The 27,793-nt window shown below is 42.3% G+C and overlaps 1 protein-coding gene across 2 annotated transcripts; it reads left to right on the top strand.

Moving 5' to 3' along the window:
• The first annotated feature begins 384 nt into the window (after positions 1-384).
• Positions 385-23,456, top strand: ZNF488 (zinc finger protein 488). Of its 2 annotated transcripts, XM_068950210.1 has the most exons (5): positions 388-610; positions 11,151-11,226; positions 15,311-15,533; positions 19,924-20,152; positions 22,025-23,456. In XM_068950210.1, exons 3-5 carry the CDS (start codon positions 15,318-15,320, stop codon positions 23,194-23,196), a joined length of 1,617 nt encoding a protein of 538 aa, XP_068806311.1. In that variant the 5' UTR covers positions 388-610; positions 11,151-11,226; positions 15,311-15,317; the 3' UTR covers positions 23,197-23,456. The 2 variants fall into 2 exon arrangements, with proteins under 2 accessions (XP_068806312.1, XP_068806311.1); XM_068950211.1 differs by lacking the exon at positions 11,151-11,226 and having other exon boundaries at positions 385-610.
• Positions 23,457-27,793: the final 4,337 nt, after the last annotated feature.

Here is a 27,793-nt window from a genome sequence, read left to right as displayed (position 1 = left end):
ACGGCAGGGAAGAAGGGTTTAGAGGTGGGTGTGTGTGCGTGTGTGTGTGCGTGTGTGTGTGCGCGTGTAGAGCTTTTTTTTTTTTTTTTAACTTTAAAAGGAACTCCCCTTTTTAAAGTGCGTTAAAAGGGGGAATCCCGTGCACCGCCTGAGCACCCCCTCGCTGCAGCCCGAGCAGCCGCAGCTCGCGGCGGCTCGAGGCGCTGCCAGGGGCAGGGCGGCCCCGGGGCTGCCGGCAGGGGCGGGGGCGGGGGAGCCGCGGGGGGCTCGGCGGCGCCGGGGCCGGGCCGGGGCGGCCGCCGCGGGAGGCGGTCCCGGGGCTCCGCTCTGGGCGGGAGCCGTCGCGGGGCGGAGGGTGCCGAGCCGAGCCGAGCCGTGCTTAGCTGTGCCGTCCCCTATCGAGCCGAGCCGCGCCGCGCCGCGCCGCGCCGTCTCTGGGGGCCGGGCGGCCCCGGCGCTGGGCTCAGGGTCGGCGGGGAGACGGGAGCAGCGGACACGCAGGGAAGGGGCTGCTCCCTCCGCAGCGCGACGGGGCCTCGCCGGGCGCCCCACGCGGGACAGCGTGGCCCAGGGGAGCGCGGCGGAGAGCCGGAGCGGGGCGGCAGCACAGGTGAGCGGGACCGGGCAGGAGGGGCCGCGCCGGGCGGCGAGGGGGGAGGCGGCTCCCGGGTGTCGCCGTCCAGCCGGGCGGCCGGTGCCGGCCGCCGGCTCCGCCGCTTCCCCCGGGGCCGCCGACGCCTCCCCGGCGGCAGCTCCCTCCTCGGCTGTCGCGGCTCTCCTCGCTCCCCCGCGGGCGATCCGAGCAGCCGGGCGATCCCACGCTCCCCTTTGGGAGCGGTGGTGAACTTTCTTGGAAATGCCTCACGCTTTTATTCGGTATTCACTGCTACCTAGTATAATGATGTCCATATTCCTTAACGGGCATTTTTACTGGTCAAGTCAGAAACTGCATTCGCTGTCATTTAAAAATGTCACGTTGGTCTTTACGTTCGCAGATCCTTCCATGGAAAGGTTTCCATACCAATGAAGTTCAGTACAACTGTTTGAAGCGTTTTAATGTCTTTATTCTGTAATCAAGCAGGTACTAGTTGAAAGAGCTGACAGTAGTCTTGATGGAAGGCATGGTTTTTAAATAATTCCGTATTTTAATACAGTTATTCTTTCTTAAATAAAAACAGTGGCAGTCAAACATTAGATTCAGTATTCAAAAATTAATTGTTGCTCAGGAGCTATCCCTTATTTCCAGCTTTTAAAAAATGCTAAATGTGCTGCTTGACCGCTCATTACCATTTTTAAATATAGTTGGTACTAGCGAGGGGGATTTATTTAGGCAATGGGAAGATGGAGAGATGAAAATCAAGATTTATTTTTTCATTCTTCAGTGTGTAGAACTATGTCAAAGCATAAGTCACTGTTTGAGAAAGCAAATTTTTCTGGGATTTAAGCAGCTTCCAGTATTTCAAAGCAAAGCAAAACTGCTTGGCAGAAATCCTATATAGAAATATCATATTTCAGAAAAGAAGAATTAGCTTTATTGTCATATAAATATTAATAAAAAGTCAAAATATTCCTTTAGCTCCTTTTATCTGAATGTAATTTAACCAGGTGAGAAAATACAAAAATAAATTCCATGTAAAGAACATTACTTGCGTAGAATGTTACATGCATGTATTTTCAGATCTGTAATGATGTGAACCAGTTAATATAATTTTCCTACAGCACAGTCATACGTTACTTGCACGTGATATTAGTAAATCAGGTCAGAGAACAAACAATTTTATTGGAAAACAAATTATTTTATGTTGGACCTATTTTAATTCACAAAACGCACTTGCCATTGAAAGGTTTTTTTGCTTCACTGTAGTGTAAAATCAGTGGTTTATGTTGTTCACCGCATTTTCACATTACATACTGTTATTCAACTCAGCTACTTGCTGTTAGTTGACGTTTAGCATTAATGTAAATAACATTAATGTAAGTTAATGTTCCTTAATACTGCTGGAGAAATTTCCAGTATTAACCATGTGAAAATGAGTGCTATCAGTCTTAAAATATCCTTTTTCTTCAAATACACATGATAAACACACAAGAATGCAAAAGTTTATATAGCTGTATGTATACTTATGAATATTTCTGTGTGTGTGTGTGTGTATATATATACATACATGTATATATGTATATAAATAAGCATACAAATATACACACGCCCTTCTGAAAGAAACATTTGAACAGCTTTCACTTTTTTTTAAAATCAAGAGCTACCAAAAATAAATAGCAGGACTGTTAAATGCAAACGTACTTTATATAACTTGAAAATCAGTCAGATAAAATAATTTCTTTTAATTTCAGAAAAGGAGTGCTCAATTTGAGTTAGATGAATAGAGAGGAAAAATGATTTGTGACTATTTTCACTAGATAACAAATTTTGTTTCTGTCTAATTGTGTTTGGATCATGGGCTGGTTGGTTGTTTGGCTGGTTGTTTTTCACTTTGCTGTGGCTAGTCTTAGGGAATGGTGGTTTTTGTCGGCTTGGATGCTTATGTGAATGAACGAGTGCACAAATCTGTGTGAGAACAAATGTGTTCGCACTGGAAATGCTGTTCTTAGCAATCCTTTCTGTGCCGATTTTGTGCCTTTGGTAGTTTGAAGATGAAAAGAGAGCAGTGAAACGGCACTGAAGCAGAGGGCGGCAGGGCGGGAGGCGGGATGCTCACCCAGCCAAGAGGTGCTTTGCCTGGCCACAGCCAGCTCCTGTCCCACGGAGGTGACCAGCTAGGGAGATGGAGGGGACCGAGCTGCAGGAAGAAATTCTGCAGATCACGTGCATGGATTGGGGACAGAGCAGTCAGCTGTGTGACAGCACATTTATGATCTTAGTGTGGCGCCTATGGTAGCACGAGAGCAAATGGGACTGGCGGGCTCAGCAGCTATGCCTGACAGGTATATCAGAACTGCTGCACTGCTGTGTATTTATACTGGAAAAAAACTTCTGAACTACCATGGCCAGGGGCCTATGTCTCTTCTAATTACATGAATCAAACAAGGATTTTCCTGTAAGTGGATACACGCATACAAGTGACAAGAAACTTTCTTGCAGTCTGTTGACAGACGATAAGTTTGCATAGTTCTTTTGCCTCCAAAAAACTCTGCTACTTTAAAATGCACGTTTGGTGTAAGCTGTTATTGTGTGTGAGAAAAGTAGAGGAATTTTTACATCTATCTTCCCTCCCTTCCTGGTTGTTCCCTGTAAATTTCAAAACTCCAGTGACATTTTTTGGGCATTATGTTTATTTCTGAAGGGTGATCAATGCCAAAACAGTGGGAGCAGAAACTAGACCAAGTCACTGAGATGTCTGCCAGTGCAATTCAGGTCTGGAATACGCATGATGCACACACTGAAATTTTTTGCAGCTGAAATTTTGTTAATTTGTAACATTCACAGTCTGTTAATATAATAAAATCCTCAAACCTGGCTGGAGAGTTACAACATACTGCCTGTATTCCACAGGAACAGTACTTTTAGGTCTTAGGCCTTGAAACCACAAGAGCAGAAGTATTAGATAAAGGTAATGCTTCCATTAGATGGAAAAGCAGTGGGCCAGTGAGAAGTCAGCCCTTAAGTACAGTGCCCTGCACACGCAAATTAGTTCTTTAAAAAACAGCAGAGTATAGAGCTATAGTCAACTCTCCCTTATCCATAGGTGAATTATCTGACTTTGGAATGAATTGGACCCTGATGGTACTAGCTTGTACATTAGATCAGATGTAGTGCCAGATGAAAGTAATATTTTTGCATCTGGGGCCAACCTAACTGGAAAGGAGTAGTGACCTTTTATGCAACATGGACCCAAATTCCTAGACCTAGTCTCTCTGAGCCAGCGGGGTAGCCAAGGATGAATGGATTTTATCCTTTCTAATCAGGACAGCATATTATTCACCATTGCTTATTGTCCAGCTTGAAACATCGAGGGCACTCCTAGTGCCTGCACTGCGTTTTTTGTATCTGGAGCACTGAGAGGTGTGAGACAGGGACATGAGTGATTCTGTGCAGGGCCAATTCATGTTCAACCAGATTTAAAATCACTGGTTTACTACAAGCTCTGCTAGTTCAAAGAAGGCTCCAGGTGGAGCTATGCAGATACCGTCGAGTGACACATGCCAGCGAATCCGTATTAGCTTTCCTGTTATGTGAGATACTCCATTCTACTCCTGCCTATCCCATTACCAGTCTTGGAAGATATTGGTAGTAGATAGGCGCTTTTGTTGCATAATTTTCTAAATACCTTAGGGAAGTTAAACACTGAGTTCCCATTTGAAAGTCAGTGGGGATAAGATACATTACTTTCTTGGCACTTGTTCAAGTCTCAGTTATTTCCTCATCAGGGTAGGTCTGATGCTAAATCTCAGACATTTCATTCCTGGGCTTCAGGTAAAGAATGGAAATTCCATCCTTGTGGTGGTTTTGGGAGCATAGATGCAATCTGCATCTACTTCGAAGTGGCAGCTTTGCATGTCTGTGGAGCAGCTGCCGTGCCTCAGGAGAGATCCCGCTTCAGCTGTCCCTGTCCTCAGAGGAAAAAGGAAGAACCTCGGAAGCTTTTCTTTTACTCCACACCTCCCAATAGCTCCTATATTTCACAAGACTTGCTTAAGGCAGATGTGGTGCTTGAGGTATTTACTCATTTCCAAGCAGGGATTTTAGGTCTGTCTTCTTCATTATTGCCACTGAAGTCTGAGAGACTGTTCATAATAAAAAGATTTGGCAGCTTCATGATTCACTAGGCTGGGTATCCAGCCAAGATATAATGATGGTTCATCAAAAGCTGTCAGCTTGCATTGCATGCACTGTGGATTTCAGGTGATGGAAGACAGTCTGAAGACCACAAAGCCTTTAAATTGTAAGCCTTGGAGAACTGCTCTGTAGATATTATGATGATATAAAAGCATAATCGTGAGCACCCCAGAGTTTGGAGATGTCTGATTCACAGTAAAACTTTCAGATTGGACTCGCACTCCAAAAAGGGCCAGTTTCTGAAAGCTCGAAATAGACATGAGGCTCTTCACTCATCTCATGTTCTTTTCAGGGGATGCTAGGCAGTGATTTTCCCTGTTTCTAGATACTCTTTTTAGGAGCTTGCCAAGCCAGAGTTGTGCAGCTGCTGCAAAGGAAGGTATGAAGAAGAGAAGCTGGGGACAGCTGAAATGGCAAAGAAAAAACATTGTCATGCGTCAGGCAAGTTCATTCCCAATTTATTTGAAGTGGCATATTGGCACTAATGTAATGGGCTTTCTTTGGATCTGCTGACCTCTTTCTTCTCTTGGATCCAAATTTGCCGCCATATTGGAGGGGAGGAATACAGCCTATAGGCTAGTTCTCAGAGGTGACCTGGGGGCTCAAGTTGAGATTCAGAAATAAAGGACACATAACTAGTTTTCTTTCTTAAAATCAGCAGCGATTCTTTCCCTTCCAAGGTAATACTAGACTTTTACATACTCTGCTTGCGATATGATGACTGTCTGAGGTGGGCAAATCTTCAGCTGACTTTGTTCAACCCAAACTAGCTGGGAATGGCAGTGCATGGCTGTATTTCCCTGTCCTCTCCACATACACTTGTACAATTTTATTCATGTACATGAGCTTTTCAAGGGTATACAGTATAGAGAACCTACCTCAATCCTGAAAGGAACGGCTCACGAACCTGAGTCCAAACGGAAGCACAGAAATTTTATTTTGCAGTAGCAATGAGCTAAAGGACATGGCTTGTTTAGACATTCTATGCTTTAAAAGGATCTGCTCAGCTTGTAATTTAATGGATTTAGAAAACAGATTGCGGTTTGTTTCACGAGTTATTTTGGGGGGTTGGGGATTAGTTATTTTATATTTTAAAACAAGAATTCTCCATCCCTTTCTTTTAACTTCTTGCCTTTCTTTCAGCTTTAGCTTGGATTCTTTTCCTTTGCAGTACATAACTCGAATAAAAACAGAAGAAATCTTTGTACAAAAGGAAGGAAAAATGTAAAAGTTAGAAAGTGGATTGTCTCACTTTTCCACTGCTGATTCCCTTGAGATTTCCTTCATGCATATGAATCTTTAGTTCCTTATAACAACAGAGAATAATAAATGCTGCAGACAGAAGCGCTCTGTCTGCATCAACTCAATTCCTTTACTAGCTGTAGTTTATTGTGTGTGACACTGCATGTCTGATCATGGATTCTTCAGTCCGACAGACCTCCTATTGAAATCAAAGGGAGTTTTGGCAGTGGCCACAGGAGTGCGTTGGCAGGAAGTCACAGGTTATGTGCTTCAGGGCAAACACTTTCACACATTTGAGTACAGAGGAGTAAGTTAAAAGGTGAAAGACATGATGGTTCCCGTGTTTAAAGTGTTCTTTCAGTTCTGTTGACATGGCAAATGCAGGGCTATACTGTTTAAGTTAATCCTTCATCTGGAGAAAGGCCGGAGTAGATGTATGAGTGGTCGGGGAGAGTAGGATGATGCTTCTCAGAGTCAAACATTCAACAGTTTTTATGAGTAACTTTTGGTTTTTTTCCATTATTGCTTTGAAAGGAGTATCACTGTATGCAAATTAAGCCACCGTTAAAATGGAACATACAAGTAAAATTGAAGAAGCTACTGGAATTTTTATTTTCAAATTAAGAGAAACAATTTTTATTATTCCCTTCCATTTACAAGTTTAAAGTGCTGAGCTAGCACTAAGCATTAGCATTAGAACTAGTATTAAGTTCTGCTGAAATTTTCCCTTTTTGCAAAGGCGGTTCAGTTATTATCTTCCCACTGTCAAAGTCAATCATAATATTAAGCAAGGCTACAATCCCTTTTATCACTATCAAGAAGTGAGGAGCAGTGCTAAGGTTCAACATGGTCTCTGTGACAAGGAGAATTGGTTCAAATCCGAGGAAAACAGAAGCACAGGAGTCCTTGCTCAAATTGGTCTTTCTGTATTGGGCATTTCCAGAAATTTCTTAGGAGAGCTTGCAGTGACATCTGAAGGTCATATAGTATAAAATTAGGGATCTGAAAATTAATTCAGAATTGCTCCAATGCCTTTCTCTCACTTCATCTCCCTAGAAATGCTTTTTCTCAAATCTGAGGGAGCTGCATAAAAAATTTTCAGGAAGGCACAAATTTTAACCCTAGTTAGTGCAAATGGGATGAAATGCAAGAACTATGAAAAGAGGAGGGAGAGGGGGGAGTAAGATATCTATAGGGTTCTAGCTTGGAAGAGCATTCAGGAACATAAGAGAGCTGCTAAGTATTTCAGCAGTTGAGTTGTTTCCTAATATGCACAGTAGACTGTTGTACTATAGAATGGGATAGGTACACATAGAACTGCCTCAGGATTGGGGATGTTTGGTATTTCTGAACCAAACAGATGTGCATGCTTCCCAGCTGCTGGTGAGGCAGTCACTACTTCTACCACCTGGGTCAGCAGCTGGAGCCAGAAAGCAGGCAAAGGGCAGGGAGCAGGTTTTATACAACCAGAGATGTAGATTGCAGCCCGCTGAATAGGAACCAATACCTTCCTAGCTTGTTTCAGGGGATCCAGTTGTGATCCAGAGGAAGTGGAGAGCCGGAAATTCAAGATTTTGAGGAGACCTAAGCAGAAGGATGGGGAGGGGATTGGGTGTCAACCATTCCCACCTCCTGTAATCCTAGTGGAAGAAGGGACAACTCTTGTTAACCTTGTTTGCATTATCTGTTCATGCTTGCAAAGCCTCTTGTGATCAAAAGTGCCAACTCATACATGTTGTTCTTTCCTTCTGAAAAGCTCGTTAGAAAGTGGTCAGTTTTTCCAGTACTCACATTAGAGAGATACACCTACAGGCTTAGAGTAGGTGTTGCTTTAAGCTCTGTTAGGCTCAGTTGCTAAGTCTGCCACTACCTTTTCTGCAAGAGTTTAAGAACGTTAACTTAGGTAATAAAGATGTTCTGGGCCAAACCTGAGATGTCACAATTGTGTGAAAACTCAGTCACACACATGCGTACTGAGCACAAACTTCCAGGCAAGTTAAGTAGTATCTTACACTGCTAAAAGGCACACTAATTCCAGTAGGGCTACTAGTCTTCATAGAGAAACATGGGAAACCACTCAGAAAGGGTCTTAGTAAAGAAGAGCTGAAAGCGGATTGTGTTTTAATCAGGTCATTCTATTAACTGCATGGGTTCACAGAGGTTTTCTGAAGAGCCACACATCGATATGGGTAAGCCAAAGTATTGGAGCTATGTCCTCTAAGGAGCCTGCTAGAGTTAAATGCTACATTACACTGAAATGTAGCAGGTGAAGAGCGGGGGTGTCTAAACCCTCTAGATTAGTGTTAGCAAAACCAGTCTCAAGGATCATAGTTTGTATTGTAAGAGATTTGGTATAGACTATCCCGAAGTCATCAGGTTGAACCCTTTTCACTAACAGTTTGTGTGCTGCTTCTGGAAACAGGCAGGCTGGGAGCAATTGTGGTGAGCACCATCCTATTTCATATGCTTGTTGATGAAACATCACCATTGCATAATCCATAGGGAGTTGCCTGCCTATAGGTACTTGCTGTTTGACAGATCTGTCACATATCTCAGAAATCAAGATGCAAAATCTATCACTCAAGGACATGGTGTATGTGTATCAGATACTCTCTGGGGGATGAAGAGTCCATAAAACAGCAAATCCCTAAACCTATCCATAAGAAGAATTCGCATCTGTGACAAATAGAATATGGAGAATACCCATCGTCTAACAGGTGATCTGAGTCTAATGCGCTACTAATACACTATAAATATTAATTTTATTTCACCCTTTCAGAGACATATGTGTGGGTGAGCCCAAAGGGATAGGAACTGCTTATGCAGAACATGAGAGAGAACGGCAGGATTATGTTGCCTGGAGGCCATTGTCTCCAGGAGGCAATAGCACTCCAAGCATTGGCAGTTTCAGGCAAGCATATCATTGCCTACGTGATACACTGCTGAAGCTATGACCTTCACAAAGAGGCATGTGACAGACTTCTATAAACTTAGCTATGTAGCAGAAGAGTGAGTTCGATGTGCAAGACAGCTAGGGAATCTGTAAGCAATGGGAGTACAGGTAGGCAAAATGTGGAAATCAGTAACATAAAGACAGGTGTAACTGATATAGTGTGTCTTTACCTATATATTAAATGAAATTGCATCAAGTCCTCTTTTTTTAGCACAGTAAAAGCAAAAAATTGCCTTGCTTACTCTGTCCCACTCCAATTTCCTGAACAGAAGCTCTGAGACATTGTGCAGAGTTCTCCTCGCACAGTGCCACCAGACAGGTTAATACCCTCCAAATATGGTGGAAATCCCATCTCTTCAGGCAGTTTCTTGTGTCCAGACTCATTTTAAAAGTTCTATATGAAGCCTCTGCTGTCGCTGAAATCAAAGGCAGCTGCTGGTATATCACTGTGAGCAGAAGACCCTTCCACACAGAAATCCACACCTACCATTCCGGTCATGATTTTTTCCTTGTTTAATGAAAACAAGTAACATAAGCAACTATATTCTGTATTTCCTTTGGAAAAATTAATTGTTTTGCTATCACACATGAAAGTGAGAACTCTACAAAAAAAATGGCATCACTGGGAAAACTTGAGGTGCTTGACCTGACAGCACTGGAAAACACCTATGGGGATTCCTAGGTTATTGAAAGAGTGGGGATTGCAATTGTAGATGCTTTAGTACCAGAGTGGTTAAGAGCTGGAGAGAGCTGGAGAGGTTGTTGTCTGAAGGGCAGGCTAAGAGCAAGAAGGGGGGTGGTGGGCTCAGCTTGGGAAAATAAGGGCTGAAACAGTTAGTGGGAACCATGTAGTTCTAAGCATTTGCAGACGTTTGCGCATGTAAGTATGCCAGGGAGATAGAGACAGGAGTAGTTAAATGCACTGTAAGAGCTGTAGGTCTAATAGGAAGTTGAGCTAAGGAAGATGAAGTTCTGATACTAACCTCAGGAGTTCCGGGAAATCTAAGGGAAAAAAAATCAATTTGGCAAAGTCTTGGAGAAATCATTGTTATGCTAATTTTCTCTGTCCTTTTGCTCACTATGAAGAATGTGAGCAATTCACCTGCTTCATTCTGTCAAAGAAAAATGTCACTCATTCTAGTATATCTTCTCCATTTTTCATTATGACTCCATTTATAGATGCTTAATGATTATGACTTTCCTTAGGCCATGAGGACTGTTGGCAAAGATGAGAGATTTCAGTTGGATCTGATTTAGATTTAAATGAGCTCAAGTACTGGGTTCAGGGGTTATTATAGACTTTCCATTCAGGTTCAAGTCTGAGGTCTCTGAAAAATAAGGAGAATTTTGCAAAAATCAGGCATTCTTGACTGCGGCTGAAGTTTTGGCCTTGGATTGTAATCAGAGGAAAAACATGCAGAGGTTAGTCTAGACTCGAATCAAACTTCTACCAAATTCAGAGGTAGGTGTATTTCAGGTTTATATTCTGTCCCCTTTATAAGTGATCTTACTTTGTTCTTTGTTCTAGCATCAAGCTCATTTCTCTGTTGCAAGTGCTGTACATGGTGCTATGCATTGGCAATGTTAAGCTGTGTGTTGGTGCTATCAGGTTGCACTGACTCTTAGGGAGCAACTCTCTTGCATTGCACTCTGCTGGAGGGTAGCCGCAGACCTGCTCACCCTCCCTGGAGAATCTCGCAGATGTCCTTTGGACAGCAGTCAGACTTGACCTTGCACACAGCCGCTCCTTGGCTATCTCTGAACTTGCAGTGAGTGGTGGGAGAACGGAAAAGAACCAAGCTGATTAGGCCCTGGGCAATCTCCTCCTGCCCATCTGCTGTTAAGATTTACTCCTGCAAAGTGTCACTGACATGAGTATTTCACTGGACTTACTAGGGGAAGAGCGCAGGGCAGATTTAGGCTTGGGACAACACTAAGCTTCCCTGAGCCTTGCTGAAATAGCATCTTTATGTGTCTTCTGACACCACCATTGCCACCCATGGCAAGTCCTTTCACTGTTCTTGCTTTCTCAACCCTGCTGACCTCCTTTACGTTGACAGCTGTTCAAGTAGCAAAAGCGAAAGCTTGCGGGAAATCTTCAGGCTTGTTTTAACTTTATCATATTTGAACTGGACCATTTGGATCTTTGCTTCTCATTTTTAGGTATGCTTTTAAAAAGGAGGTTTCATTGAAGAGGTTACCAAAATCTGAAACCTGGCTCCAGATAAATAGGACAAAGGTAAAATCTGTGTTATTAAACTTATAAAAAAAGTGCCATGAGAACTGGTTCGTTTCTCTACTAGGAACAACCATTAAAAAAGTAATACTTAGATACTTAACATAGGTAGTTGTCTCCTCTTCCTCTCTTACTCCTGCAGTGCTTGATCCTTTTATCTCCCTTCATTTCCTCTGCTGAGCTTCCTTTTCTCCACGAGAGGATTCAGAAGGTAAATCAATTTAGTTTCTCTCTCTTCTCTCAAATAATTTTTCAAGACTCAAACCTTATTTTCAAGGAAGTCAGTATCTTCAGTTCTCACAGGTCAAGACTGTGGCTGGGAGTTCCTCTCTTAAGTATCAGAAACCCTGTGAACCCATCATCTATGCAGGAAGCAGGACAGTTCTGTGGATGAACCTACATTTTGCAACAGAGGGCTCTGGGCTAATGGTGGCCCAAGTCAGAAAGCCCACAGGATGCAGCACAGCCCTTTGCAGAGCTGGCAGCTCCATTTTTGAAGTAGCACAGCCATGCTTGCCTGCTGTTACCCCTCCGCTCATGAGCTCTGCCTGTGTAACACAAGTGTGAAGCTTGCCCACACAGGGGGAAGAGCTTTCTCACGTGCTATTTTGACACTGTGGATAAGATTCACCCTTTTCCAGGTATTAAAGATGTTGCACATTATCATTACTCTGCAACTACCAGCAGCATATCTTCAGCCTGCCTTGTCTGTTGCAAAAAAGCACACTAAATTTAAATTACGCTCCCTCCTCAGCACCACCCTGACCAGATTCTATCAAAAAACCAGTACCTGTGGGGCAAGCACTATCGTCCTGTCTGAGCAGAGAGGGACAGAGGACGCACCACTCACAGGAAAAGCAAATAATGCTGGGCAGGTGCTCAGAAGCTGTGATGATGCAGCAAGCGAGCAGCACCAGGGACTTGTCCTGCTGTCACTTTGTCTCAGGACACTGTTATGCTGAGATGTGCACTAGATGGGGCATGGGACAAATTATTTGACCTGTCAATAGTTGGATCTTCCCATGTTGAAAGTTTCTGACACAAGGCTTACTGTAACAAGCCCCTTTGCTGTGTATATACAGTACATCTTTTTTGCAGCTCTTCACAAAGCTGATCCTTCTGTGCAAGAGAGGGATGCAACCATAGCTGTCACTTTAAGACTCTGGCATTTATGTCCATAGGTTTGAAGGATTTCTTTTGTCTGTCACTGATCTTAAACTAATTCACAAACCACTTAGAAACAAGGAAGCTAAAATGGCATATAGACTTTGAGGGATGCTTGGACTGGGATACAGAGAAGATGTGCTATTCAGAAATATAAGACATTCCTTATTAGGCTCCATTCCCCCCTGTTCCATCGATCTAGAAGGATTCAGTGGAACTGAAGGTGTGTGTACAGTGATTTAGCTGCTGCGGAAGAGGCGGCCAGCTGCCTTTGCCTTGGGGCAATGCTTCTAATGAGGAGCGGTAGCTTCCCTTCCCCTGCACAGAAGAGGGGACTACCCTGCAGGCACTCCTGCGGGACAGTGAATAACATAGAGATTTCTATGTCTGGGGCATTATTTCCTGCCCTTGCCTTTGAAAGTGTGGAAGCTCTTCTGTATTCAGGATTTTGGGAAGGGGGGCATGCAGCATACCTAGCAGTGCACACATATTTGAGAGCTGTTGGTATACTCACTTTAACCAATAGGCTCAGAAAAGCTGTCCAGGTTGGAGGTGGGTACAGAGTTGGGCCCTGGTGGTTTCAGAACCCGCCTTGCAGGAATCAAAAAGAGAGTGGGGCAACAGTGCTAAAGCCTGCCTTCCCTCTTTGTGAATCTTTGTTTGGGGACGTGCATTGTGGCAGAAATCACTAGGTGGTGCTGTTACACATAATTCGCGCTCCTTTTCTTGGCAGCTGCACGGCTTCAGTCTCTGCAAGACATGGTTGCTGGGTTTATGAGAGCCCTTTGAAAGATGCTGAAATAGAGGCAGGTACCAGGCAACAGCAGCTACCTGGAAGTGAGTGCAGCTTCTTTGGACCCTAGTATCCGTGCTTAGGCTAATAATTCTGGAGGAGGAGATTGACTGCAAACAGGGAGTGCCCACCCCTTTTCTTAGAGAAATGTATGTGCTCAAATCCAGCATTTGTGACTCCTTTCTCATTGCAAATTCAGCTTTGAGGGCCCTGGATTTTTTTTCCTGAGGACTGACACCCGTGTAGCCAAGGTACAACACTCTGCTAGTTTGCAGATAGAAATTAGGATGAATTTCACAGAAATGGAAATCTCAGTGACAGGAATTGCCTTCTAGGGTCATAAGTGGATAAGTAAAATAATGTTAGAAGACATTAGGAATTTCCTGGATGTAACTTCTTTAGAGGAAGGAACTGGCCCAGGTTACAACTTATTTCCTTTTTTTTTTTTTTTTTCCCTGTTTGGAAGCATTGAAACATTGTAGAAGCCAACTTTATTTTATATTGGTTTGGAGTTTTTATTTTTGGTATTATTTAAAAATGAGTATGACTCTACTGTTCCCATTTATTAAAAGTCAGTGTAGTTTAAATGGAAACACTAACATATATGTGAATATGTTGTATATACTTAGGTAAATCCTATATATTGTATGAACATATATACACGTACAAGTCATCATTTTATTCTCACACAAACAAGAACTCTAGGAGACTATTTGTAACCATGCAATAAAATTAATTATTAACAGAAGGCAGTGACCGTTATATCCTTCTCTCAGGTACTAATCTCTAGCAAGTCTTCTGACTTTTTTATGCCCTTTCTTCCCCCCCTGCCCCCGGCTTTCTATTGCTTATCTGTTTTAGGTCTTTATCTTTCAGAGGTTTATTACTTACTGCATAAGTAACCATGTATTTCAATATTTTCAGAGTAAGGACCTAGCCCTTGCCTACCAGAGGAAATTATACTGAATTAACTACACTGATTTAGAAACTGATTTAGTTAAATCAGTGCAACTCTCCTGAGCACTTTATATCATTTCAGTTTAAGTCATGAGCCACAGAGTAACAAATCAATTCTCTTGGCAGAGAGTGAGAAAGATTAGACTGGATCTTCAGCCCTTTTATCTCAGTATTTATTAGGCTAAAGCCTCTTCAGGGCTTGTTGCTGTTCTCTTCAATTTTCTCTGCCTAATGGACCTGATCCAGCTCTTGATGGCATAAATGAGGGTTTTTCCATGACCTCCAGCTGGGAGCTGGAGATGGCAATATCTTTATTAAAAACCTAGAGAAGCTTAGAATGACAAATAACTCAAACCTGCCTCTTCACTGCATGTAGAGTTCCCAGACTGAGGCTCACAATACTGGAGAGATCATCTCTGCTCTGAAAAATGTGATATTATTTTACATGATAAAGGCAAGATAAAGGGCAAGAAAATACAACCCCTAAGTACAGCAATCTCCACCAACATTACGCAAGAAGTATCACCATGGAATGAAACACAGTCTGATTGATCTTCCTAACAACAGCAGATAAGTAAGATCTCACATAAATATGGAGTTGGGATGAAATTACCTTTTATCACTCCCCAGAGATTTTGTGGGGTGAGGCTGAATAAACTCAAGACTCAGGCTATTCCTGGTTTTGTAACTGCCTAAGCAGAACCTAGACTGATGTTGCCATGCTAAATCGAAACACATTGCTATTTTTGTTCTGCTTCTCCACCTTCCTTCACACCTCTCCAAACTACCAGTAATAAATAAAAAGGGTATCTGGGAATATGCTAAACAAGAATATTCTGACTTCCATTGATTGTAAATTTTGCTTACTGTGCCCAAAACTTCTTGTTCTTGGCTCTGAAGAGCAGCAGGGCAGAAGCAGATGAACTCTGAAGTGTTCGACTATTCCAGAGAAGAGAAACTGACTTGTTTACAAACCTAAGCTTTGGTTTAGTGCAAAGTCAGTTTTCTCCTTCTGAACTGAATGTTAATAAAGCTGTGAACTCCATAACCAACAACATCTTAGCATTCTCTAACAATTCACCTACAGTTCCTGAATGTCTTTATATTGTTAGCAGTGACGCCCCCTGCCATTTCCATTTGTATTCCAAATGTGATTTCTTGTTTATTTTACAGGTTTACGATGGAACTTACGTCCTTGCCTAAATTCCTTTGGACAAGTGACAACAAACTCCTGCATCACCATTTTCCAGATATTTTGGCTACTGTTCATACCACCCAAGACATTCCCAAAGAAGTTATTTTTGGACCGTGCATGCTCCAGAACACCCTACTGGACACTGTAGCTTTTATTGCTCTCAAATGCTCTGATAGAAGGAACATCCATTATGTATTTAAGGTAGGAGAAAGCAGCTTTTAATGTCAAACATTTTAGAAAGAGCTATGTCCTCCCTCAGCAGGTAACATTGTCAAGGGGTAGATTTTTGTTTTGTTCAGCACAACTAACAGCTCCTTCAAATGAGAAAAGTAGCCCAGTACCTTTCTGATTTATGAGCTGTAGATTGGAGGGACCTCAGTGAGAGCTGTTTCCTTTCCAGGAAGAATGCAAAGTCTTACTTCTATGCTGATGACTGATGATCTGCTTCAGCACTGACCAGGAATAGGAGGAAAGAGGAACAAATAGTTTAGGATCTTCATGCTCCTGTTTCCTCCTTACAACCAAAGGACAAAGAAGGCTTACAGTGAGGTGTGACAGCCCTGGGAGAACAAAGAGGGAAGTGTGGCGTTGCACTGTTTCAAGCAAGTATTGCATTTGCAGCATTTGTAGACAGATCTGAGCAAGCTGTAATACAATTTGCTCAGTTATCCGTAAGAGTGAAATTGCGGCAACAGGGATTTCAGCACAGGTTGTATGAACTGTGTAAGATATCAGCAAGCTAACAGTTAGCAACTAGTCCACACAATCTTCAGGCAGCCCCAACTTATTGCTATTAGTACATGAATTTGCTGAAGTTACCTCAGATATGTCTGCCTGTGTGCAGGTGCTCTTTTCAATTGCTGTGGACAAAGCCATAGAGCTAGGTCTGTGGAGCAAAAGGAATCATCGTGTAGGGAAAGTCAGAAACCCAAGGATGGTGATGGAGTGAGTGCAGATTGTTAACTCTTTCTCCAGCTCTGGTTCCCAAGCTTTTTGTTACCTAGCAATACATTCCCTAGCAATACATTCTCTAGCAATAACATTGCAATGAGGCATATTTCTCCTGCTGAGCTCTTAACTTATTCTTCTGGGTCTTGGAGTGCATTTTAGGAATCATTGGTCTACATGGAGACAGAGAGTTGGTGCTTTACAGCATGAGGCAAGCAATTTTCCCACACATACCATCGCATGGGAGAACCTGGGAAGGGTCTAGATTCTCCTAAGATTTCTGTGCTCTGCGAGGAGATAAATCCAAAGGAGAACGTGGGATAAGGAAAGGGAGATGCAGTTGTTCATCGTTAGTTACCTGTCTAAGACTTTTGCTTTAAGCAGGTTTAGAAAGAGAAGAGGAGGCTTCAGGGCTTGGCTGAGTATTCGTTGGGGTCTCTGATAAAAGTTTGCTTGCTTGGACAGCGTTACCAGAACCCAGGTGAACTGGAAGCCCATCAGAGGAAGATCCCTCGTGGAATGAGATTGTATTTCTGGAATATTTCTGTATTTTTCCTAGGAGTTTTGGAATGATTGCAGAATCAAGGAGGAGCCTCTAAGGGTTTGTCCATTGGGGTGGCCCTTGAGAGGCATGGCTTTTGTGCTTCGCTACATTTGAGCTAAGTAGTGGTTATGCAGCCATGAAATCAGATGCATTAGTTGGTTCTGTCTTTTGGCAGTAAATACATGAAATTCTGTGCAAATAACTGTTTCAGATGTGATCCTCAGTCCCATATCCTGTTTGCTAAACCTTCCAGAATTCAGAAACTGGTGCTAAGCTCCTAACTCTGTGTGTAGACAACTGGTACTATCATGATACCATAATATTGTCACAGTTCTGAGGGGCAAAACAATAAATGGACTTTGATATGCTGGCTGTGGTACAAACAGGGTACACATAGGAATGATCTGGCATGTGAAATCTCTGCAGCTGAGGTTCATGTTCATCCTAGTTCAGCAACAATCTTGCAAGACTTCAGGGAACATTACTTCCAGCCAGGGCTGCCTCATCTTGGACTGTTATGTTTAGTCCAAAAGGGTATTCTGTATGTTTTTTTTTCATCCACTTGGAGACCCTAATTTGAGTTCCTTGGGTCAATTTGTGCCATTGATCAAAGAAAATGCCTTGGCAGCCATGGGCACACGTGGCTTATTCCAGCCAACCGTTTCCTCCAGCAAAGCAAGCCAGCCCCTTATAAACCAGTGTCTCCCACTGAGCTTCTCTGCCCCTTACAGCTTCCGGTGGGTTTGGCCTTCAGGTTCCAAGGAAGAGCCTTTTGCTCTCCCTTCTCCTCCAGCTTCTATCAAGGAAGCCAGATCTCCTTAAAGCACAGCTGTGATTGAGCCCACTGGGCCCTGAAGCCTTTCCTTCATCTATGGATACAAGAGATTCATCTAAAGGACTGACCTGTCAAGGAGAGGATGGACTTGCAGGACTTGTAGCATCTCTTTACACAGGCAAAAACTAAAGCTGGCAGAGGCTTTTAGTTGGCTGCACCCAGGTCTTATGATCTATCCTTTTTAACTCCCTGCATAACTCTGTAAGTATTTTCAGCTCTTTCTCTGAAGGTCTGGTTCCCAGAGGAGTGGTGTTCCCTTTGACTTTGCTTAGAGCTCCGGGTGGGTGCTTGGTATTTCTGAAACATAGACACTAATAAATGACAGCCTCTGTCATAGCTATTAGTTGCAACCACTGCGTGTGTGGGTGGGTGTGCTTGTGTCGCTGTCAGACTTTTGTATTTCTCAATCCAATCATTGTTAATTACCATGGCGTTTAGAGAGAACCAGTTGCAGGGCATGCTAATTTGTTTTCTCTTTTATCCTAATTAACTCTTATACTAATGGCATCTTAATGTTTCATTCTTGTGTTCAAGCTACTAATACAATCGTACTTTTGCATGGTAGGTAGGTAATAGTCGGAGGGAGTTAAAAACAGAAAAAGAAATAGCCAAAATACTGTTTCTGATACAAAACACCAGTGAATGGCTGCCCTGCAATTAGTGGAAAACAAAGAGCTATACATTGCTTGGGGTGAAATTTAGATCATGCTTGTCAATAGACATTTTTCATTTTCCAACTTCTTCCTTTCAAAACAATGACTTAGTGCTTCAAAAATTAGTTTTTATATGTGTAAATGTTGCCCTTGATCGCCCTGTGTTGCTGCCTCTGAGCTACAAAGATCTTCCCCATCTTTCAAATACTGCAGAGGACATAGGTCTGCTGTGCTAAGCACCAAGGAAAAACTTATAAAGAGGTTAATCATTCCCTATGCAGAGCAAATGCAATAAAGTAAATAAGATGGGAGCCACACATTGAATGAGGAAGACAAAAACAAATGGTTATATTATTATATTATACGGTTATACTATTTCCAGAGCATGGTCAACCTGTGACTAAATGACTCAGAAGTCCAGTGGAGAAAGGAGGGTATGTGACTGAGGACTATGTTGTAACATATACACAAAAGGGAAATTTAATTTGAGCAGTAGAGTTAATATTAATTTTTTAACTTTTGGGTGCCCAGCTTTGCAAACTAAGTACCTTTTTTAAACTTAATCTGTTTGAGATGTCTTAATGAATATATACTGAAAGTAAATCAAGTCCTCATTACTCTCAGAAGAAATTAAATGAGTAGTATTCTTCTGGTGAGTTCTTGTCTTTTTGGATGCCTTGAAATGAAGTTAAACTGTTTATCGAATGCTGGAATATGAATACATAATTTTATTTCTGAAAAATGAAAGGCTTTGTATAAGTGCTTCCTGGCTGTATTTATTAAAATCTAATATTTATGTGATCTAGCCAAACAATTGTATATGCAGATGTTGCCTCCTTGTTGTTTTGAATCAAATAATTAAAATTACTCTTACACCTTCTGATTCATATCCTCTCATGTCAGTGGTATGAAACACCCCACGTGCCTCAGGCCAGAGTGTGTGCTCTGTCTGGGCTCACACAGCACTGTTCCAGGGGCCTGCACATCTCACACCCATTGGACTGCGACACTTTTGCCTTTCCTGATTCATATCCCATTTCTCCATAGGAACAAAATCCCTACTTAGAGAGGAGCAATCCTCTGTGAGCCACACCTGGTGAAGACTCATTAGACAGCCCCCAGCAGGAAGAGGCTGGCATTCTTGCCATGAAAGGGCTGGAGATGGGCCAGTTCACCGGCCCTGGAAGTGCCAGGCCAGAGCAGGTTGCCTGTGAAGATCAGTATCTTCTTCTCCCTCCCACTCAAGTGTATTCCCAGAACTCCCATTCATCTTTGTCTCTTAGTCTTGTTACTTTCACACATCCACTCCCTAGTTTTCTCCAGCACTGTACGTGCACTTGGCCCCAACACGGCTGCTGGGTTAGTCCCTTGGCTATGATCAGCACTGAATCTGCAGAAGGTAGGTGAGCACGTTCAGTGTTGACATGGGAGAGGCCTTCTCTCTATGACAACTTTGGATTTGATCACTCCTGTGTGAGAACTGGGCTCATGGCTTTGGCATACTGGCTCTGTATGAGGCAGAGACCAGGCTTTGCACATGAATTCAAAGTAAATCTCTTTGTTCTGCATCCCAGGACCAGAAACTTCCCTTTTTTGCATCTTGTCTCACAGGTGGACATTACATCAGTGCACAGTCCCACAGGACTGCCTTGGATGAGACTTGTTCAAGCAGCTGCCAATAGCAAGGAGCAGAACTTGGAAGCATACTTAAAAAACAGCCAGTTATATTATCGCTCCACCAGGAAAATCAACAAAAATGAGGAGCTCCTGGTCTGGTATGATGAGGAGCTTTCCAGCCTCCTGGGTTTCAATGAGATAAAAACATGGAGTCTCCAAAATGGTAAGTACGAAATTGGTGGTTGTGCAGGGGTCACTGAGGACTGAAGTGAGTCTACAATGTCTTTAGTATGAGGTGTTCCTGTCATAAAAGAAAATAAAGCCCATCTGACACTAGCTGGTCAGCTAAGATGAAAGACTTTCTACCTTGGAGATTGAGCCGGAGTCGTAGAACAAGAACACATACGCAGTTCTCAATGCCATTTTTGTTGTTACTTCCCAACAGAGGATAGAGCGCTAGAGATTAATGCTGGAATTTTTAAAGCTGTGTAAGGAACATCCTGTACCTGACTCCCTTGGGCTCCTAAAACCCTAACATATCAGTTGGAAATATGCCTTTTTTAGCTCCTTGGGGAGTCAGATATAGGCTAATGATCAGCTTTAATCTTGTAACTGAGCAAGGCTATAAAATATGTAACAACCCAAGCACTACTTCATACAGCACAGTCTGTCTATTTAGCCTGAAACACAGTAGGAGCAAGGAAAAGTGCATGGTTTTCATTCTGAGATGTTATTAGGAATTTATTGCTCTAAAAGAAATTGACTTAGCTATTGTAAAAAGAATACAGTTCAAGATTACAGAGAGACAAAGCAAAACTGGAACAAAACACTTTACATGATCTTTTTGGTTGATTTAAACACAACTTACATAGAGCTTGGGTTGGTAGATTTATAAGGTAATGTACTTGCCTGTAAATTAGTATAGATGCATTCATGGCAGGAGCCCACTAAATCATTTTTGACTGATTTCAGCATACTCTGCATAGCTTCTGTGTAGACACACTATGTCAGTCTGAGATTGACTATATAACCCTATAAATTTACCAGTGCAAAGAGTTAACTACACAGGAAACACTTTATATAGACTCATGACTCTAAACCGGTAGGTATAATCTCCCACCAAAGTCAACAGTCTTATTTTGATATAAAAAGCTCAGTCTCTATAGTTTGGGAAGAGATCTAAGCTGTGCTGAACCTATAGAGTAGGATGTTGTAGTTTACCCAGCCAAGGCAGGAACTTTCCTATGTATCCCAGGCTCCAGGTGCATCTGGCATCATTCACGTTTATAAACTGCAGTGTGTTATGGAACACAGTAGCATGAATGCTGTTTCCAAAAGTTAAGATGTGCCATATGCCTCTTGGTCACTGAATTGTGTCCTTTCTGTTCATGGGTAATCAATCATCCCAATGAATCAGAGACGCAGTATATCTCTGCAGGCCAGCAGGAGATGGTATGTCAGTGCACCTTCCCCATTCTTCCTGTCCATCACTGGCATTGCCTGACTTAGAACATTATTTCCTGTGCCACAGACATCGGTGCCCTGAGATATATAGCAGTTTGCCAAGTGAGCATGAGTAAGGGCTTCAGGCATTGTTGACAGATGATTTGTAAAAAAGTATTAAACTTCCAGAGTATCCTCTGCAGAAAATAGAGGCTTATGCCAAAATCTTTGTGTCGAGCTTTAGAACACCTTGTAGATTACATGGGTATATAGAGTTTGATGTTCAGCCTGTATTAAAAGTTAGTGACTTACCTGCAAAATGCAGGCTGAAATCTAGGTTCAGACTTTGAACTACCATAAAGTTCATAAGCTTTTATCTAGACTGTGGTGTACTGGCAAGTTTATCTGATACAAACATGGCCTAAGAATGTAAATGAAAGCATTTCTGCAAGTAGCATGTGGAGGCAAATATGGGTGAGTCATTTTCCATAGCAGCAAGGGGCCTGATTCTGCATTGGCATTAGTTTTATCCTATGTAGTCTTGTATGACACTAGAGATGCTTCTGGTTTTTATCCGTGGCAATGGCTGTGGTCAGGCTCTGCCCGTGATTCTGACTTTGCAAAACTGAACATCTGTTGTCTGTTTCTGCAGAGCTGAGATGCCAAGAATGCAACCGAGTCTTTAAATGTGAGCATTCCTATCTCTCCCATGTCCGCTTCCTGTGTGTCTCAGAGAAGAGTGCCCTGCTATGGAGAAAATTCCAGGACCCAAAGACTGCAAAAGGCAGCTTAGCTGAGCAAACCACAAATTTCCACAGCCTGGCAAGGGATCTAGAGGTCAAAATGGCAACTCGAAAAGATGATGCACATGGTCTCACAGGAGAGAGGAGAGCAAAATCAGAGGAGATTGAGAATAATAGGAGCAGGAAAACTGTGTTGTTGGAGAAAACCAATAATCTGAGCGAAGAACATATCTGTGGGGGCAAGGAAGAGACTGGAGGAGAGCATGCATTGGCTGGTTCTTTCTGGAAGCTTAGTTCAGGGAGGCAGTCAGCTAAGAAGGATGCTTTAGAGCAGAAGCAGAGTGCTTTCACTGAGGTCAGGAGGATGAAGGACAAATTGAGGAATGAGAGACCCAAGGAGTCAGAACAGGAAGATGGCCCGGTCCCACTTGGTAAAGAGCAGGTGTCAAAGGAAGTGTTGCTTAACTCCTCCGGCAGTGCATTCTCCTTTGTATGGCCCACCAGAGCCCGAGGAGAACAGAAGAGTGCTTTCAGCAAACCCAGTAAGCGTCTAGCAGAAAGAGCTACAGTAAATTCTTCTCATCCCATGAACGACTCAGCAAAGAGCCTGGGGGAGCTGTCCGGCCTCATTGCCACTGCAGACATCATGTGCTGCAGCACTCTCCTGAATTCCAAGTTCTTTGTCAGTGATTTGTGTAACTCTCAGATGCTACAGACAAGCATCACTCGGAGCAATGTTTTCCCATATACCTCAGAACTGTGGCCCAAACAAACAGGAGGACAGTTACAAAACACAACCGCCAGTTCTTCCTCCTCTTCCTCCTCCTCCTCCCTGACTCTCCTTCCCCCCACCTTTACATCGTTTGGAGTGGCTGCCCAGAACTGGTGTGCCAAATGCAACCTGTCTTTTCGCATGACATCCGATTTAGTCTTCCACATGCGGTCACACCACAAAAAAGAATATTCCTCAACTGAATCCCAGTGCAAGAGGAGACGGGAGGAGAAGCTAACATGCCCAATATGTCACGAGTACTTCCGAGAACGCCATCATTTATCTCGGCACATGACTTCTCATAATTAGAGCTGTGCAGGCAGATCTCACCAAGAGACTGGGCAGGTTGGGTAAAGAAGGGGAACATAATTCATTTGTATCCATTTCTTTTTGTGTTTACATTAATTTCTTACAGGACATCACTGTTTACAATAATTTATAATAGATGCTTCGCAAAAATATATATAATGTTTACAAGAGTCTGAGTGGGTTGTAAGTTCTGAAAACTCAACCTAGCCCTTGTCAACCTATTTTTGAGGAAATAAAATAGTGGAACAAATGCACATTAATTTGCAAAGAGTTGGAAGCAAAGTCATTGTTTTGCAGACAGAATTTGTTTGTATTTGATTTGCTGGTGCCTGTGCAATACAATGTAAATATAGAAGTAGCAACATCCTCACTGAAAAAAGTGCAGTGCTTGTGTGCTGAAAGAAAAGAAGTAACTCTTTTCTGGCACCTTTGGCAGACTCTTACTCTATTACATTAGCTGGATCAGCACACTTGATCAGATCTGTGACTCTGAGGGAAAACCTTATATCTCATTATCTCCTTGGCCTTGGAAAGGAGTTACAGTTCAGACTTTATCTGAGATTTGCGATTGGCAACAACAGATGAATGCACAGCCAAAGAGGATGTGATTTGTAAATCAGTACATCTGAGTTCTGTTCTAGGCTCTACCACTTTTGAAATATCTTTTAAAAAAACAAATCAACCTGGATCTGGATCAAAATGTGACCTGTTGTCAACGTTATTATGTAGACAGCAAGCACAAATTCTGCTCTGAGGTGTACTCACAAGATCTGTGTGACTCTGATGAGCATATCCAATAGGGGCAGAGTTTGGCCTTTTTTTTAAATATATATACACTAAAGAAAGTGACTAGAGTGTTTGAGTTACTGTTAGGTACTGATAGATGGAATCTGCACAGATTAGTTCTGGATGATAGGCTCTGTTCTGCTAGCACCTACAAGAAGAGTGTCCTTCAAAAAATGACACAAACATATATGAATTGCTTTGGATGAGATCATCTCATCTATCATCAGGTTTCTACCATTGGCCATTTCCAGCTTTTTCTAAAGAGAGTGCTGAGGTCTCTCTGTAGCCTGTCCATAGGAATTTTTTTTCTCTTGCCTCCATTGGTTTGTATTCTGCTTAGTCTCAGAAGCAGATGAGCTTATATCACTCTGGAGAAAAAAAAACAAAACCAAAACCCAACCCTGTCTATTGTTACTGCAGCTCATCTAATTATCCTTTCATTACTTTTTAAATCCACTTAGGGACTTGCTCTTGATAGCTTATGACAGTGATTTCTTCAAGGTGAGCATTTGTCTCTCTCTTGTATGGTATTTTTCAAGGCTGGTTGTTGTTTTTGTGGCCTGCCTCTGAACCTCATTTTCTATTATTGCGTGTCAGATAGAGAATGATTAGAAACTACCCATTGCCCACCTAAAGGTATCCTATAGATTTGTATAGGACATGGCAAAATGCTCTTATTATTTTCCATCATGCTGATGATATGGTCCAGTGTATGTCTGCTGCACGCTGGACAGAAGTTTTCTTAGAGTTCCCATGATGACCTCAGGGTTGAGAATGGAAGTATCAGACAGCAGGTAAACACATCTGAGTGACAAAAAAGCCTTAGAGTGCTAGGCTGTCAGTTGGGATCAACATATTACACTCATTGTCATCTATTGGGAGATTTCTATAAATCAGGAGACTGTATTTTTTCCAAATGTTTTCAGTTAATGTTGAACATTAATATATGGCTGTTTCCTATTAGCATAAACATCTGGCTTATTTCAGGCCGAAGGCCGGCTGCTTCCCCCAGCTTTTCTTCCCAACATAAAGTGATGAAACTGTTGCATTATGCCTTAGAGTTGAGAAGACATAAATTGAGACTGGAAGTTTGGTTGGATTGTAACACAGCTTTCCAAGGTCAGTGGTGGAAGCTCTTTCACTGGAGTCATTAAAAACCAAAGTGAACAAAAGCTTTGAAACATGTAGCACAGGGAACAAACTTGCATTGAGTAGGGGATGATGTGGTTTCCTCCTAATCTTTCCATCTCTATTTTCTGTCTAATAACATTTACTGTGTAAGGAATTTATTTATGGCAAGGTTTTATGGGCCAAATTTAACTCCATCTGGTTTTATCTGGGTGCCAGCCAGTTTAATGTGAAGTCAGTGTCCATAAAGTGTAATGAAGAACACCATGGTGTAACTGCATGCATATGTGGTTAGGGTTATAGTTCCCATTAGTAGTTTAGGCCAGATTGTGATCTCACTTATTCCAGTGCAAATCCAGAATAATTCCATGTTATTACTCCTGATTAACATCCATGACTTTATGATCAGTCTGGCCCAGTATAAATAAGACTAAAGGTTTTTTGGTACCATTGCAGCAAAATATTATTTTGTGCTTGTTAAAAGATGCCATATTTTTTAAGATTGGTACGGTTAGAAACTTAACTTTAGATTTCTTCTGGAAAGAGGAATGACCAGTGCAATGCTCCCCAATATTATGTAGGAGCATTGCTTCAGTCCTACTCCAAAGGCCTAGTTTTTCAGTGTGCTACACCTGGGACATCATTTACATCAGAACAAATCTGACTGGTTACGTGTTTTCACTGATTTTGTGCTTGTGTAAGTGATTTTGAGAAGGTACGAAAAATCAGCCAATGATAGAAGAAAAACAGCTACTGAATCTCAAAAACCTCCTCCAAAAAGCATGTTAGATCCACCTCCTCAGAGTTCTCTCCAAGAATTAAATGGTTCACTCTGCTCATTGGCTGCGACTTAAGCAAACAACAAGGCTACAGGTAGGGATGGCTTTCCTTTATGTCATGAAGCTGTTTTCTTTGGGAAAAAAATGAACTCTTACCCAGTTCCTTTGTGGGAATATCTTAGCCATAGCCACTTGGTTACTTTGATGACAAGCACTGTATAAATGCCGTCTGTACAAAGAGAGGCAAGAGAACCACTTATGAAAAGTGACAGATCTGATTTAAAGTCCAAAAACAAAGAGGAGAGGTTTTTAATCAGCTTTATTTCTGATACTGTCCTCACCTCCTCCAGTTGCAGGGGCAGTGCAGTTCAGTCCTAGCATATAAAGACTGCAGTTTTCCTCTTGGAACACAGAAATCACAGAGTAGGCAAATGTGTGCTGTATTGCCCTTGCTTGTTCGCAGGTGGCCAATGGCATAAAGACTGAGTGAATAAATTGATTCTTATATTCAGAACTAAAGTGTTATGTGAACTAAGACCTGTTTACACACACCACTCAGCGATGTAACCTTCTGTTGCCAGTTACATATGTGTTGACATCAGAGTAAAACGGCACAGAGAGCAGCAGAACCACAACTTGACTCCTTATGTGTAAAATGAGCTTTTGTGTAAAGCCTCTTGTGCAGGCAGGGAGCATGTCTTTCATGTGTCTCATTCTTAACTTAGTGTCTCATCTTAGCTGGGTTACATAAGCCAGTGGGCTTATACCAAAATTTTGGAGATTTTATTTCTTTAAATCAAAGTGTTGGTATTAAAGCCAAGTGAACCAAGTATTGCACAGGCAGAAGGAAGCCTAATGAGACAAAGAAAAACAAACTTCCTATAATTGAGTCATGCTGGAAGCATTTTTTCCTCATGTCTAGAAGTCTGAACATTTAAATTGGTGCAGATGAAAGGAAATCCTGCTGGAGGAAAGGCACTCTACCAGTAAAGCAGGGGGTTCTTGAAGAAATGAAGGGACTTAGGAATGCATGAAGGACTGCATTCAGTCCCAGTGCAACACTGCGATTTTACTGCAGGAATCTATGCTTTTTCTACAAAGAAAAAAAGAAAAAAGAAAAAGAATAGGAATTTGTTTTTTTAAATAGGAAAAGGAGATAATTTGAAAGCCAGCTGACATGTTCTTTTCCTGACTTTGCTAGCAACCACTTGTGTTGTTTTGACCAATCCACTGAGTTTCTCACAGTATCTGTTTCTGGATCAGTTAAATGGGAGATAACACAATGCTGTGAAGCTGAGCTGTTCAGGCTGTGTTTCTGGGATGTGAGTTTATGGATATGGAAGATATGGAGTGCCAGATTAGGATATTTATTCACTCATGGACTCCTGAACTTTCTGCAGTGAAGATGCACTCCTCCATAGCAACTGCACTCAGATAAGTTGCTGAAGAGTATACATGAACTTGCTTTTCTTGGTCAGCTTTCACTAATTCCTTAGATGCAGTCTGTGGGTTCCCACAGGTCTATAGACAAGTTTGAAAATCAGTGGGCATGTTGTGTGGTGTGCTCAGGGAAGACTGCAATTAGCAACAATCTCAAGAGAGCAAGAACGCATCAGTGTGTAGCAACAAATGAATAAACTGGCTGCCATTGCTTGGTCAGAGTTCTGTGAAATCCAAAAGGAGAAATATCATATTGTTAGGGGGCCTGGTACACCAGCTTCTTTCTTCCCCCCTCTTTGAAAGGAACTTGGTTGGAATTAACTGTGAGGAAGGTGTTCTAGGTAGAATGGTATGGAAATTGTGCGATAAGCTGTTTAATGTCCATCTTTATCCAGAAAGTGTGGGACTGGCACAGCTCTGGAACCAGAAGAGAAAAGGATGGCAGTTTCAGCACGTTTCCTGAT

This window comes from Struthio camelus, chromosome 7 (genome assembly GCF_040807025.1).
Source record: "Struthio camelus isolate bStrCam1 chromosome 7, bStrCam1.hap1, whole genome shotgun sequence".
NCBI classification, from domain to species: domain Eukaryota; kingdom Metazoa; phylum Chordata; class Aves; order Struthioniformes; family Struthionidae; genus Struthio; species Struthio camelus.
This window is presented reverse-complemented; position numbering and strand designations above follow the sequence as displayed.

Excerpts from the sequence above, each read along its gene's own strand:
- ZNF488 (XM_068950211.1), top strand. The coding sequence starts at position 15,318 with ATGGAACTTACGTCCTTGCCTAAATTCCTTTGGACAAGTGACAACAAA. Across the intron at positions 15,534-19,923 it reads ACATCCATTATGTATTTAAG|GTGGACATTACATCAGTGCA; the intron begins GTAGGAGAAAGC and ends CTTGTCTCACAG. Across the intron at positions 20,153-22,024 it reads AACATGGAGTCTCCAAAATG|AGCTGAGATGCCAAGAATGC; the intron begins GTAAGTACGAAA and ends CTGTTTCTGCAG.